Source organism: Leiobunum rupestre, chromosome 1, assembly GCF_980474605.1.
Source record: "Leiobunum rupestre chromosome 1, qqLeiRupe1.1.hap1, whole genome shotgun sequence".
NCBI lineage: Eukaryota > Metazoa > Arthropoda > Arachnida > Opiliones > Sclerosomatidae > Leiobunum > Leiobunum rupestre.
In genome coordinates, this window is record NC_143384.1 from 15,158,913 (window position 1) to 15,173,816 (window position 14,904).

General features: G+C 36.2%; 3 protein-coding genes across 5 annotated transcripts; 1 reads left to right on the top strand and 2 right to left on the bottom strand.

The window, feature by feature from the left end:
• Positions 1–1,966: 1,966 nt before the first annotated feature.
• Positions 1,967–4,923, bottom strand: Sec61alpha (SEC61 translocon subunit alpha). The gene is made up of 9 exons (XM_090175335.1): positions 4,770–4,923; positions 4,240–4,307; positions 4,109–4,174; positions 3,829–4,039; positions 3,335–3,759; positions 3,071–3,268; positions 2,805–2,996; positions 2,591–2,738; positions 1,967–2,136 (listed from the first exon to the last, which is right to left on the bottom strand). Exons 1-9 carry the CDS (start codon positions 4,774–4,776, stop codon positions 2,021–2,023), a joined length of 1,431 nt encoding a protein of 476 aa, XP_090031461.1. The 5' UTR covers positions 4,777–4,923; the 3' UTR covers positions 1,967–2,020.
• A 115-nt stretch (positions 4,924–5,038) lies between these two features.
• On the top strand, positions 5,039–10,159 carry Miro (mitochondrial Rho GTPase). 3 transcript variants are annotated; one of them, XM_090175318.1, is made up of 13 exons: positions 5,039–5,278; positions 5,478–5,578; positions 5,650–5,790; positions 5,851–5,948; positions 6,010–6,120; positions 6,185–6,337; positions 6,397–6,956; positions 7,488–7,800; positions 7,861–7,989; positions 8,057–8,253; positions 8,532–8,600; positions 9,229–9,351; positions 9,518–10,159. In XM_090175318.1, the coding sequence occupies exons 2-13, from the start codon at positions 5,527–5,529 to the stop codon at positions 9,519–9,521; spliced, it is 1,950 nt and encodes a 649-aa protein (XP_090031444.1). In that variant the 5' UTR covers positions 5,039–5,278; positions 5,478–5,526; the 3' UTR covers positions 9,522–10,159. The 3 variants fall into 3 exon arrangements, with proteins under 3 accessions (XP_090031444.1, XP_090031437.1, XP_090031453.1); XM_090175311.1 differs by having other exon boundaries at positions 5,040–5,227; XM_090175327.1 differs by lacking the exon at positions 8,532–8,600 and having other exon boundaries at positions 5,044–5,227.
• Nubp2 (NUBP iron-sulfur cluster assembly factor 2) lies at positions 10,024–12,410 on the bottom strand. The gene is made up of 7 exons (XM_090175346.1): positions 12,374–12,410; positions 12,078–12,285; positions 11,901–12,010; positions 11,400–11,554; positions 11,223–11,333; positions 10,387–10,456; positions 10,024–10,326 (listed from the first exon to the last, which is right to left on the bottom strand). Exons 1-7 carry the CDS (start codon positions 12,381–12,383, stop codon positions 10,199–10,201), a joined length of 792 nt encoding a protein of 263 aa, XP_090031472.1. The 5' UTR covers positions 12,384–12,410; the 3' UTR covers positions 10,024–10,198.
• Positions 12,411–14,904: the final 2,494 nt, after the last annotated feature.

The window sequence follows — 14,904 nt, forward strand, 5'->3', positions numbered from 1 at the left end:
AACGTTATATAAAGTGTATGGGGTGAATAATTAACTTTTGACGAAGATAATACTTTTTAAAAAATGTGAAATTTATCTACTTTTCCAAATGGTCGAACAAAATCATTGTAGCTTGAAAAAAAATTTGGCGCAAAAGATATTAAAGAAAATAGTTTTTGCTCGCCAAAGTACGTTCGGGGAATTGTTCTGCTCAATTTCTCCCTTTCACAATCTCAAACTCAACAGAAATCTATGCCCCTGGAAGAAGGCTAGCTGAACACGGAGGGAAGTTCGTTCAAAAGTTGCGAACTCAACGCGGAGGCTTCCTTATCTGGAGGATGGCTACGCTAGATTCATTAAAAAGCGTAAGCCGGGACAAGACTGTCAAGTGACGGTGACTGTTGGGAAAAATTCGTTCTAGCACGCTAATTAAAGTCCGTCGCCGATTTTTCCATCCAAAAAGAGGCGGCTAAGCGTAAAATGAGAGCGAAAACTCCGTAGAGGCGATAGTTTCGCCATAATGAGTACGAATCTCGCGCCACCCAGAAAAAAAGATCGCAGTCCCCTTAGTACGGACAACACTCACTGGAGGGAGCCACTTGACAGCTGGATCCCATTAATAACGCGTTATCGGCCTCCAGAATGCGTTCCGCCGACGATTTTCTTTTTCTTTTTCCAGATTTTTTAAACGAAAAATCCTAGCGAGAGACAAAGAGAAGAGAGGGGAGGGACGAACTAAGTGTTTCCAAATGTAATTAATGTCATTAAGTTTTGGTTCTCCCTTCTTTTCGTCGTGTCGCTAAAGATAGGCTGTACCTTAACTTATCTATATCTGGGCCACTCTAGCTTGTCACGTATCTATTCTTTTACGCGGCTGCTGATTGACGGGCGGTGACGCATTTTTTAAAATTTGAGTTTTCTGGTGATGGCTGCGTTCAGTAACTTTCAATGAAGTATCTGAAAAATTATTTTCGTTGAGACCGTTGCTAACGTGACGTAGGATCTTGTTGAACGATTTTTATGCTTGTTGTAAATATTGTAAAATACCGTCTGTAGCGGCGTCTGCAGCTAGCCTTACTCCGTGGCACGTGCTGCGACGTCACGTGAACGTTGAGCAACAGAAATCTGCGCTTACAGCCGATAACTTCGTTGCTCAACGGACGGACAACGTGACGTCAAAACCGGAATTCAAAAATCCGTTCAGTAAAAAACCGCGGACCCCAAAGATTTTTTAGAGTTACTGAACGCAGCCTTTGATGACTATACTTCTAGGAAAGGCAAACTTTTGTTTTTCAACTTTGAGTATAAATTAAACGTTTTATGGAATTTTTATAAGTTTTAATGATCACAAAGACGTACATTAATTTGAAACATATAACAAAATAGTATCTTTCGGAGTTTCAAATTATTCTTCCTTGCAGCAAGCAAATAGGAACGATGAACAAACTTGAAAGTTGGAAATTTTTAAAACATCTACACATTATTTGTCCTATATATATATATAGCATTTTGTGTATAGGATCGCGGAGCATATTTAATTATTTTGGTTTTTTTTTTATAAAGTTCATTGGGATAGTTTTGAATGCCCATTAACCAACCACCATCCATCACACTTGATAGAAAATTCTATAAAAATTCAATGTCCCTGTTACAATCAACCTATTAATTACAGCGCCCCACTTTATGATAAATAATTACTTTTTAAAGTGACCTTAAGAATTCCTATTTAAGGTACTTTTTTGTCACAACCCACTGATTATCTTGTATTATCGGTTGTTTTAAAGATTTTAATGTTTCACACTAAATAAGTATGTACATATATATATAATTTTACCTTTTTTTCGCTGAAGTTTAAAAAAGTCCAATACATTAAAAGAATGGATAAAAAGAAAATGATCCTATCAGGGTTTTTCTATTTTTAATTTTCCCAAATAAAACAACCTGTTAAACAATGAAATGGTGTAACGACAAAAAGAGGACACATTAATGGGAATGTCGTACAAAAAACGAAAAGTTTCTCTTTTAATTTATGTGACATCATTCAAAATAATAATGTACTCATGCCACCCATTTCACTCTGCTCTTTGACGAAAATCTCAAAGTATTGGTAAATGATGGTAACAGCCAACAGGATACCTGTCCCGCTACCAATTGCACCTTAAAAAGATAAAATAAAACATTAGTTCAGGTAATCTTTTTTATAAGCCTTTTATAAAATTTAGGGGTTAGCTTTGATAACAATTGTCATTATGGCTGCGTTCAGTAACTCTAAAAAAGGACAGCACTGAGCTCAACGGTCAGCGGTTTTTTTACTGAAAAGGTTTTTGACATCACGTTGCCCATCCATTAAACAACGAAGTCATCATTGTTTGAGCAGGTTTTCCCATTGCTCAATGGTCACATGACATTGAAGAACGTAGTAAGGCTAGCTACAGATGCCACAACTGACGATATTTTACAAAATTTACAACAAGCGTAAAAAGCGTTTAACAAGATCCTACATCACGTTAGAAACGGTCTCAACAAAAATAATTTTTCAGATACTTCGTTGAGAGTTGTTGAATGCAGCCAATGATAGCTACGGAAAAGGTCTAAGCTTTACGGGATATACCTAAGAAATCTGCAAGCACAGATAGTGCTCCGATACACAATCCTCCAAATGCAGCCGCTGTAGGGATGTATCTGTTTAGTTCGTGAATCATGGACTTCTCACGATGGCCTCTCATGACCATTTGTTGTTCTTTCAACTGTTTAGCTACCTAAGTTACCAATAAAAAAAGCACATTAGTAAATCTATAAAATTGGGTTATTCAGATAAAACTGACATCTTTAGCGCTGGATCCAGAAACTTCAATCCAAGTCTTGGAGAAGAAAGCGCAAGAGCCCAACATGAAGAAAATGTAAAGAACAGCGTGGACTGGATCTTCAAAAATGTGCGCCAAATTTTCTGGTGGCGAAAGGTAGTAACATAATCCACCTATAGGATATGCTCTGGCCGGTCCCGCTCCTCCAACGTCCTATTTCCAACACAATAGTCCAAATGTAGAAATTTGAATTGCGACGTTTGTTTTAGACAGGTTATGATACATACCGCCCAAACTCCGAGTAGATTAACTAAAAAGTTCCCACTAAATTTTACGGCTAACATTTGCGATATCACGTAAAGATTAGAAACCAAGGCAGATTGCAAGATAATTGGTATGTTGGAAGTGTAGAACAATTTGATAGGGTAAGAGCTGTATTGTCCTCTGTAGCGGGCAGATTTGATTGGAAGATCTACTCTGAATCCCTGTAATAAAAGTGCCAATGATGAGGATACTTTCCATTTAAGACTTTTTTTTTAAGACTCTCGTACTTGGAAATATATAACTATGGCAAAAACTAGAACAGTAGCCAGCAGGTTCATAAGGTTGGGAAGGTTTTGACGGTAGAAAGCTTCACGGAGAGCTCGAACTTTGTCTTGACGGGTGGCTAATAGATGGAAAAGAGCAATGATGGCTCCTTCGAACTCAGTTCCTCTACCGGTATTGACCGTAGCAGGGCTGAAGGCTTTCCAAACGATGGTTTCGCAAATATTGGTGGCAATGAAGAGAGATATTCCGGATCCCAATCCATAGCCTTTTTGAAGCAATTCATCCAACAACAGAACGATTAAACCCGCAACAAACAGTTGAATGATGATAAGTAGGCAGACTCCAGCACCGATATCAGCTGGATCTCCGTACATTCCAGTCATTACGTAGACGATGGCTTGACCAATGGTTATTACCATACCAAACACTGTGTGAATGATCAACCATAGGAAAGGTCAATAGTTTTTCAAGTTTAGTTATTGAATGAACTTCTTACGTTTCTGGGCACCATTAAAGAGAGCTCGATCTTTAGGAGTGTCCCCCACTTCTATGATTTTTGCTCCCGCTAAGAGCTGCATGATGAGACCTGACGTAACAATGGGTGAAATACCCAACTCCATCAAGGTACCTCTGTTCGAAGCTAAAATAACTCTCATCCAGTAAAATGGATCGGCTGAGTCTGATGACATGATTCCAAAAAGAGGAATCTTCACAGAAGAAAAAAAAAATAGATTTTGATGCTTTCAAATTAAAGAGTTTAATTCGGAATCACATACTTGACAACAAACTAAGAAGATGAATAGAGTAATAGCCGTCCATAATACTTTTTCTCTAAATTGAATCTATAAAATTGTGGGAATATACTATAGTAATGATAAAAAGATATATTTAAGCTAAAGTTGCATACTTTTCTCTCAGGTTTCGCTACTTCTGGTAATATGCCACAGAAAGGCTTGATCACCTCTAGGAACTTAACTATGAAAAAAAAAACAATTAATTATCTCCTAAATAACTTGAGATGCTATTAGGATTAGTAATATTATCCCCATTTGGTAATCCAGGCTTCCCATGGTTTCCCAACTTGGTACCATCTGGCACTGAGATAAGCAACAACAATCATGTTTATAAGGAATTGTTAAATGCTTATTTATAATTTTCGGTGTACTTTATCTCGTAATCGGTTTAATTAGTAGCTTTTTGTTAGGAATAGTTCAAAATGAAGTTTCTTAAAACTTTGACCTATATGTCAATAACCGGTAAAAATGCCACGAACCACGGAATCTTATCGACCCCACGCCTGCAAGTGCCGGACTTTAAACCCAAGGCCTAACAGTTGAAACGTGGTTTATATGTTATATCTCTCGCTTTATAGCAATTAAAAATTTGCCCAATTTCTGTCGGAAACGTTAGATAGTTAAAAATTAAAATTATACATACTTCCCATCTTTAATTACGTATTTAAAATCCAACACGATGGAGACAATTCACAGACACACGCACCCTGCTTGTCCGACACCTTTCGAAGACACGTAGAAAGCGGAAGCTTCTTTCGTGAGCTCCCTTCAGCCACCCCCAATTTCAAAATATCGGAATGCGTTGATTGGCTTGTGAAATTTTAACTTCCTCTTTTATCGATTAATCGATTAAATTTTCTCGTTTTAAAAATTCACAATCTGGCAACAGCGATAATTATTTCAAAATTGTATCACCAAAGACTATATTCGCAAGTAACTCATCTTTTTCTACGAATAAATAAATAGAAAATTTCTTGGGACTATACATTTAGTAAAGTGGACACCGTAACGAATTATGACCGCACTGAGAAAATGATTCTCACCGGCTACCGTGTTTTCGTTTCAAGCCAACTCTGCTTTAACTGTTGCTTATTTTAAATCGTAAGAATTATTATTTTATAAGACGTTTTCGTATTATTAGTCATGAAAGAGGTATATTCATATTCGCTCTTTGAATCATAATTAGCTTGTTATATAATTCGTATTTTATAAATTTTGGAAGGGCGTGAGTTTTGGGCCTTGGTCGGAGAAGGGTCAAGGTCATGATTTTTGACACACTGACACTCTCATATTGATATTAAATTCACAAGACATACAAAATTATTTAAAATCAGTCTTTATTTCATAACAGATACTATTAAATTTGTCCTAACATGGTGTTATAAGTGTAAAACGTTATAATGGGCAAAGCTAATACTAGGAAGGATGTTCGAATTTTGTTGGTTGGCGAACGTATGTTACCTATAATTTTACTTAAGTAAGATAGCTAACATAATGTTAATGGTTTAATATTTCGTTTTCAGAGGGTGTAGGTAAAACATCGCTAATATTGTCACTTGTTAGTGAAGAATTCCCAGATGAGGTACCACCAAGAGCTGAGGAGATTACTATCCCCGCTGATGTTACTCCAGAAAAGGTTCCAACCCATATAGTCGACTATTCTTGTAAGTCTGTGTAAAATTGCATTCTGAGATTCGGACATGTACCAAGATTGATTCAAATAGCTCAAGAACAAGAGGAGAGCGTATTAATAGATGAAATATCCAAGGCTAATGTTATTTGTATTGTCTATGCCGTAGATGATGACGACACAATTGATAAAGTATAAATATTGGTCATTATAGTCTTAAATTGTTTTTAGTAATATCATTTGAATTTCATAGATAACATCACATTGGTTACCATTCATAAGAGAGCATTTGGGAGAAGAACATAACACGCCTGTAGTTTTAGTGGGAAACAAAGTGGATCTTCTAGACTATAGTTCTTTAGATGTATAATACTTGATTTTACGTATAGATTAGAAATACGATATTTAAAATAATGGATTTTATTTAGATGATCATCCCTATCATGAATCAATATGTTGAAGTTGAAACTTGCGTTGAATGCTCTGCTAAAACTATGAAAAATGTATCGGAGTTGTTTTACTATGCTCAAAAAGCTGTGCTTCATCCAACTGGTCCATTGTACATACCTGAGGAAAGAGATGTAAGATTAATATCTTTTACTATAAATACTTAAGTTTTAATTGCAATTTTTCAATATAGTTGACTGACAAATGCCGTACTGCACTAACTAGAGTTTTCAGAATTTGCGATTATGACAACGATGGTTCACTGAGTGATTATGAACTTAACCAGTTTCAACGCCGATGTTTCAACTCTCCCCTTCAACCTCAAGCTTTAGACGATGTTAAAACTCTAGTCAAAAAGAATATTGAAGAGGGTGTTGATGAAAATGGACTCACCCTCGAAGGGTTTCTGTTTCTTCATACCTTATTTATACAACGAGGACGACATGAAACTACGTGGACAGTTTTAAGAAAATTTGGCTACGACGACAGCTTACAATTAGCCAAAGAATATCTCAGTCCTCCGTTAAAGCTTCAACTTGGTGTCAGCACTGAATTAACTCACCAAGGATATCACTTCCTGACAACACTTTTTGAAAAACATGATGTAGATAAAGATAATTGTCTCTGCCCTTCCGAGCTCCAAAGCCTCTTTGAAATATGTCCTGTGAATCCTTGGGGCCCCAATATTGCCAATACGGTTCCTACTAATGAAATGGGTTGGATAACCTTGCAAGGTTATCTCTGTCAGTGGACGTGAGTTTTTTCTTAAATATTTTTAATAGGGGTGTGCTGGTCCTGTTTTTTTAGCTTACGAGTCGAGTCCCGAGTCTTGGAAAATTGGACTTGCGAGTCTTCAAGTCCAGTTAAGCAATACTCATTCGCGAGGTCAATTTGAGTCCAAATTTTCTAATCGCCTCGAATTTGAGCCCTAAATTTTATCTTAACAATATAAAATCAGAAAAAAATATTCTAACTAATTATTCATTATGTACTTGACTAGTTTGAAATTTCCAATTGGTATTAAAAAATTACATAAATTCTCGAAAACTAAATTTTATTATTATTATTATCAGGGATTTAACGATTTTGTGATAAATATTGACTACTGAATAAAAATTATTTGCGCAATATAATATTTGGAAGCGAAGCAAAAAAATTGCTGAAAAATAATAGACTTGCTCGTCTCACCGGGCATTTTTCCAACTCGGACTTGTGACTGAGTACTCGCACAGCCCTAATTTTTAAGACTTTGTTTTGGAAATAATTATACCTTTTTTGTAACAGATTGACTACAGCAACGGACGCGAACAAAACACTGGAATACTTAGCTTATTTGGGCTACATAAATAATCCAGATGAAAATCAGCTATCAGCAGTTCAAGTGACGAGGCAGAAACAGATAGATCTACAAAAACGCCAAACGAGTCGAAATGTTTTCCATTGTCATGTAATAGGGCCTCAAGGAGCTGGAAAAACCTCTTTTATGCAAGGATTTCTCGGGAAGACATTGGAAGAGCAAGTTGGGCTAAATAAGGCCCAGCTCTCTCATTACACCGTTAACTCTGTACAAGTTTACGGTCAAGAGAAGTACCTCATTGTAAGTATTTTTGGTATGTGACAAGGCTTTTTGGGCATTTCAAACATATTTATCCCTCAGCTACATGAGATTGACATATTCTCGCTCAATGATAATTTAACGCCTCCTGAACTACTTTGTGACGTTGTTTGTTTGGTTTATGATGCGGGACATCCTAGATCATTCGAATACATCGCTAGGATATTTCTGGTGCGTTTTGAAATATAAGAAGTATTTTTCAAAATTTGTTGCGAACTCCTTATTACTTTTTCAATAGAAACACTTCAGCGAAAGCTCGGTACCTGTTTTAATTGTTGCTGCTAAACGTGATCTTCCAAGCGTTCGCCAGGAATACTTCTTGCAACCTGAACAGTTTTGCGCCAAACATAAATTGCCTCCTCCTCAGCCATTCTCCGTTAGTTGCACCATTAGGAAGGATCTTTATATCAAATTAGCGACAATGGCAGCTTATCCGTGAGTATCACGCCATTTTCTTTAATGTAGTGTAATTTAATTTGAAGTTTTAGGAGGGTATTTTTGAAAGAAAAAGCAAACTAACTTTAGATTCTGAAAACATCCATAAAGACCATAAGCTTTTTATTAGACAAGTTTTATTTTGGCTTTTATCACCTTTGAAAAATTAATAACAAATTTTATATCGAAGCCTATATTATTAATTACTACATTGTAACGTATTTTGGAGGCAAAGTTTGATTACTTTCTAAAATACTGGGTATCCGCCTATTTCTTAGCAACCTACGACGGTTGGTTCATATTCTCCTGGTCAAACCAACACCTTCCTGGCTCTCCCAACATTTCAGGTTTTTTACCATTTTATGGAAAGATCTATATTTTTATTTTTTTTGCGAGCAGCATGTTTTCAAAGCATGCCTGGCATAGTTGGGATGAGTGTAGGAGAGGAGCTCAGTAGGTTTTAAAAATACGCTGCTTGACCAGTGTTAGCTTCCCAACCCCTCGAGCGCCCCATAGGCCATGTTTTGGTTGCTTTATGTCGCTGCTTCATTTTCAATTAACTTATAAATGGCATGTGAAATATTATGGTCGTTTCATGACACAAATGTGTATTTAAAGCAAAAGGAATGTGACAGAATGGCATGACAGCCATTTTCTCATAACATGGGGTGGTCATTTTGTCCTTTCGATTGAATCACGTTAAAAATAGCTTTCTTTTATTCTTCAAAAGCGATATTTTTAGAAATGTAGCTCTCCCAAATAATACACCACTTATAATTTAACCTTTTGCTTTAATTTTTGATCACTACACATGCTTGATGTTTTAGTTAGTAGCTTACTCATTGTTACAAATATTTCAGAAATGTTTTCCATTTAAGTAAATCCAAAGTACCCTATAGTCTTTCCATACCTTCTCTTTTTTTTTAAACATAAATTTGAATAAAGAGGTAAAATTTATTTTCTCATTCTAATCAGGCACTTGAAATACACAACATTTTCTCATGATGCCATGGTTTGGGTTAAAGCTGGCATCGGCATGGCTGCTGTGGCCCTTGTTAGCTTGTTCTTGGTCAAACTAATGAAAGCCACCCATCATAGGTAACTTTTCCTCTCGTTTTTATAACGATTTGAGATAGTATAACAACATGAGTGTGTGAAAGTACCCCCGTGAACTTGATTTGGTTAATCAAATTGATGCTTTTATACGCTCATGATATTGAAAATATGGTTTTTATAACTGAACTGGCCTTGTTGTTTTTGTAAGATAGCGAAAGATGAAGGAAAGGATCTGTGTCTCTAAAATATTTCTAAAAAATATATTTTAATTCTGGTCAAGTACGTGCAAATATATAAACTGTCAAAAAAAATAGAGAACTTTCATCGGGAGACGTGTAGGCCCTAATATATATATATAAAACACCCTCGGATCAGGAGTGTGTTTCTATGAGAAACCAGAAAGATGATGGATTTCATTTTTAGAATCAGTTACTTTTGAGAGTATATATTATATCAAATTTGGGGCACCTAAGTGATGCTCGTTGAAAAAGTACATCTGAACAGCGAAAGCTATTTTTTGAGGGTTGAGTTTTCTCCGGGTGTTATTTTTGAAAGGTCTTAGTTTAGAGGCAAGCTTTAACATTGAAATTTAAACACCGCTGCCTGATAAATTATAATATTTAAATTGTATACAATCTTAAGTTTCCCAATGAGTAGCTAGATAAATTTTGTTTTGTGTCCTGGTCAGATTTCTAAGGCTGAGATAAAGCGTGCCGTAAAAATGAGGTTTTTCTTTTTGGTATTTGAAACGTGTAAATTAAAATTTAGCCTTTTTTTGAAGAAAAATAACTTAATTGTAAATTATTTAGTCTTTTATTCAACGAAAATAAAAGTTTTTTTTAATCGGAAATCTGATAACTTTGTAATTAAAAAATATAACAATATGGAATCATTCAGCAATTAGGGTTTGAGCTATTTTAACGAAAACATTCTGGGTATTGGATGTTTGAAACTTCTCAACAAAGTTTTCTCCGTTCTCAAGACACTTCGTTAGTTCTGGATCCAATGGCACAGCTCCTACAATTAAATTTCAAGTCAATTTTTACCAAAATCATCACGCTCAAGGTTGCAATTTACCTAAAAAGGGTACATTCGATGTAAGGGCCAATAATTCACCTCCTCCTTTTGAAAATATATTTGTAGTTTCCTTAAATACAAATTGAAAATATATTAAATTATGGGTCAAGTAAACTACAGCGGACTTATTGCTTTTTATTTTTTTTTGGCTTGTCACGTAGATAGCGTGGGTATTTTTATTTATTTTTTGCTGCAAATGAATATTTAATTGGTTAGATTAGGTTTTTCTATTTTTTTAGGCTTGAGCCTGGTAGAACTTGTCACGTAGATAGCGTGGGGATTTTTTAGGTCACAAATTAGGATTTTTTTAATTTAATTTAAAATTTTTGGGAATTTTTAAGTTTTTTGTTGTGTTAGCCAACACAATGTGTTTTAGTAATTTTTAAATGCTGCTGCTTCGGTGTATTCACCCAACCCTTGAAACTGTTAATTTTTCTGGATATTAAATGCTTATGAAATATTTGAAGTACAGTTTAAAACTAAAATGGCTATAATTTTTACCCATCGCGTACCCCACTTTGCCTTGGTCTTGCGATTTATTGAAATCTCGGGTACTATACTTAATACCACTAAAAACTATTCTATTGCCATGCCAAAATGTTTTTTAAAAGTGTGGTGTTGGCGAATACACAACAAAAAGAATTGCAACAAAAAACCTATAAATGTCAAAAAAAATTGCAAAAACGTTTAAATTAAATTAAAAAAATTAAATCTTCATTTGCGGCCGAATAAAAAAACCCCCTCATAATCTCCATTGTATCCGCCGAAAAGCATAAGTAAATAGAAAAGGCCAAAATTAAATTTAACCCCTTTTTTATAAAATAAATTACGCGTACATTGCAACAAGGGCAAACGAAACCACTCATATTTTCTATGATGCCCAAAATAGGGATTCCAGTTTTACGACAAAATGTCAACTCTCTTCTCACGTCACCAACAGCAACTGCCTGTTGGAAATATATCATTAGTATTTGAAAGTTTGTTATCATGGGTTGTTGGTGTGGGTCATTTACTTGAGGCGTTGTTACTAAAACAGCCCCATGAACGTTATAATCTTGTAGAGCTTCGATTACGGAAATATGTTCATCTGATGTTCCTGGAGGGGTGTCAATTATGAGATAATCTTGATCACCCCAATTGACATCGGATAGAAACTGCTTTATCATCGCTATGAGCAAAATTTCAGTTTCATTCAATTAGCACTTCGGAAATTGATTAATGACAGGGTTGGCTGATTTAAATAATTATTAATTTGAAAAAAATTGTGGATTTAAATCAGGTAATGTGTTTCAAGTAGGGGAATTAAAAATCGGTTCTGTAAAATCTAATAGCTGACCAAATTATAATGAAATCATATTTTAGTTTACATAACTGAAAGACACAAAGTAATTGAAAGACCACAAAAGAGCCATTAACAGTATGAATATTAATAAATTAAGGAAATCAAATCTAAATGTGATTAAGCAACAATAATGTAACAATGCCAACCCTGTTTCACCAATTGAGGCTCTGACCATTTTTCTTTGGGCCCCTCCAAATTACAGGGTCGTTACGATCTTGAAGTAAAAATCCTATGGACATAACTGATAGCTGCTGGTCTTGATCTAAATATACTGGAACCCAACTGTCAAAATATAACTATTTCACACGCAATATTCAGGACAATGGGTTTGTATATAAAAAATATTTACCCCTCATCGCATTGATGAACATCTTTACCCTCCAAGTTGAGCATTTTTGGAATACTGGGCCCACATAAATCTATGTCCAATAAGCCGACTTTCTTGCCCAAATTTTTCAATGTTAATGCAAGTTGCGTTGCCACTGTACTCTTGCCAACACCTCCTTTTCCAGACAAAACCAGTATAACATGCTTTACTCCCGGTAAAAGGGTTGAATCTGGAAAAAAAAACCATTCACCATTGTGAATAACTAAATGAAATAGAATTTTAAGTATTTAAATTGCAGTGAAATTACCCGCCCTTACCTTTCGCCATTTTTAAAGTTCTAATTATTTTAGATATTGCGATAGATGGCGTAATATTTAACGTTTTAGTACGTTTTAATCGCAATAGATGGCTCTATATTTTTGACTGAAAAGTATCGAGGTGGGTATTTCAATTTACACTGTTCCGCTAAATGCGTGGTTAATTTTAGTTAGTTTAAAAAATTACGAAAGCGCATAAATGAAGGTAAACGGAAGACTGTATCAGATCAGGATTTGGTCCAGAAGTAGATTAAAATTGGCATTGTTTACAAGTAAGTTGTAACAAGAATGTATTGCGGTTACTAAGAACAAAAATATATATAAAAACCATGGTTTTTATATATATTTTTGCTAAGAATATTGGACTACAGGATTCTGATTCCCGTCCTCGCAGAATTTGTAGCTTAAACTCGTCTGCTTGCCCATTGAAGTTTGCTATAAGAGCTGCGTTCAACAACTATCAACGGAGAAAAACCGTTGAGTTATCGTTGAGTTCTTTTAATCAACGCTACGTCACAAAAATCTAAAGTTGTTGTACGATTTATATAGTTCGCTGACTTAACCAAGGAGGATTAAGGGAAGGGTAGTTGTATTGAGGCGCCTCTTATGGCTGCATCCGTAGTCAGAGAGCGTGAGACGACCAGTGGGTGGGAGCGGGAGGAAAATGTATGTAAAATACCGGCTCGCGTTCCTGTTTTGAGCGCCCTCTAGTTCAAAAAAACTGTTGAAAGTTATTTCGGTTTTTATTTTGAGAATTCGGCTGCTTTGGTGTTTGTTTTTCTAATGCCGTAAATTACTAAACAATTTGAAAAACTCAAAATGCTCTTACTTTAGTTATATGATATTAATCTTCGCGTGATAAAAAAATTCGAATTTTATTTACTAAGTAAATCTAGTCGACATACATTTTTAACGTATTCACGACGAAACACCGAAGCAGCAAAATTCTCAAAATAAAAACCGAAATAACCTTCAACAATTGTTTTAAACAAGAGGGCGCTCAAAACAGGAACGCGAGCCGGTATTTTACAAACGTTTTCCTCCCGCTCCCACCCACTGGGCGTCTCACGCTCTCTGACTACGGATGCAGCCATAAGAGGAGCCTCAATACAACTCCCCTTCCCTTAATCCTCCTTGACTTAACGAACAAAATATCGTCTGCTACCCCTCCTTTAACTTTGTCGAATGACGTCACGACACCGATGAGCAACGGAAAAACCATCTCACCCAGCCGATGTTTCCGCTGAGTCTCCGATGATCAACGTGACGTCAAAACCGGAAGTCAAAAAACCCGTTCAACAAAAAACCGCTGACCGTTGAGCTATTTTAGAGTTGTTGAACGCAGCCAAGGTATGACTTTGAACTTTCTCCTCAAAATCTCATAGGTAACTAGAATGCTGCCGTGTAACTGGCAAATGGCCCAAACGCCGTGGCAGACGAAGCCAGATCTCAGCCAATCAGAGCTCAAAGAGCGGTTCTGCCAAGAATTTAATGTCACCGGAGAGAATGACGTCACCTATCTCCCGCTATAGTAACGGAACCAAGGAGGATCCTCCTTGGCGGAACCACTCTACGGCCTCTCATTGGCTGAAGGTTCAAGGCGAACTGGCGTCAAGCTCGGCCGTAGGCGGCAGCATTCTAGTTACCTATGAGATTTCTATGGGATCAGCCTTGGAAATAAGGTTTTTTTTTTTAAACTGGTCCTTATGACCAGTGAACCCCTAGCATATGAATTATTAAACTGGTCCTTATGACCAGTGACCCCCTAGCTTATGAATTATTAAACTGGTCTTATATAAAATGTTCTAATGGCATTTATAAGCCTAAAAAAACCTATTTAGATTATGTTGGTAACATAAACTTTACACGTATTCAAAATAGTTAACTTTATTTTATGAGTACCACAAGAATAGTACAATATAGTACTATCTCACCTAAGACTACTACCATAGCCTAGAAGACCCTCGTAATTTACCGTATTATCTCTCTTTCTTTAGGCCCTGTAACTCCAGACTTCCAGAGTCCCCGGCCCGTTAGCGCGTAGAAAGGTAGCCTACCGTACTCGGGGGAAAGCGAGACTAGAGGATTGAGGGATTGCGGCCAGAGGGGCGTTAGACAGTTCGACTCGTTCGAGGGATGCGAGCGAAGGGACTCTACATAAAACCTCGAGGTGGGCCGCGACGGTAGTAAGCGGAGTCGCTGTACATAGAAATCCAGTGAATAGGGAATTCAAAATTGATATAAACCTTAAATTAATAGGTCATCTCCTATTATTTTTAATTATTAAACTGGTCACCTTCTGTTTTTTTTTGTTATTATATCGAATTAATAAACTGGACACGGTGACCAGTGACCCCCCAAATTTTGAATAAATAAACTGGTCTGAGCAATTAATTAACTGGTCTTTGACCACCTGACCACCGTTATTTCCAAGGCTGGTGAGGATGGTACCAGGGGTTAATGCTATATTGAAATATTCTTAGTAACTTCAATACTTTCTTGGTTGTAACTTGTTTTATGTAGCTTATTCG

Excerpts from the sequence above, each read along its gene's own strand:
- Sec61alpha (XM_090175335.1), bottom strand. Across the intron at positions 4,175-4,239 it reads TAGCGAAACCTGAGAGAAAA|ATTCAATTTAGAGAAAAAGT; the intron begins GTATGCAACTTT and ends ACAATTTTATAG. Across the intron at positions 3,760-3,828 it reads CTTTAATGGTGCCCAGAAAC|TGTTTGGTATGGTAATAACC; the intron begins GTAAGAAGTTCA and ends TCATTCACACAG.
- Miro (XM_090175318.1), top strand. The coding sequence starts at position 5,527 with ATGGGCAAAGCTAATACTAGGAAGGATGTTCGAATTTTGTTGGTTGGC. Across the intron at positions 5,791-5,850 it reads CCATATAGTCGACTATTCTT|CTCAAGAACAAGAGGAGAGC; the intron begins GTAAGTCTGTGT and ends TGATTCAAATAG. Across the intron at positions 6,121-6,184 it reads TAGACTATAGTTCTTTAGAT|ATGATCATCCCTATCATGAA; the intron begins GTATAATACTTG and ends GATTTTATTTAG.
- Nubp2 (XM_090175346.1), bottom strand. Across the intron at positions 11,555-11,900 it reads GAGGGGCCCAAAGAAAAATG|CGATGATAAAGCAGTTTCTA; the intron begins GTCAGAGCCTCA and ends TTTTGCTCATAG. Across the intron at positions 11,334-11,399 it reads TTTTAGTAACAACGCCTCAA|GCAGTTGCTGTTGGTGACGT; the intron begins GTAAATGACCCA and ends TATTTCCAACAG.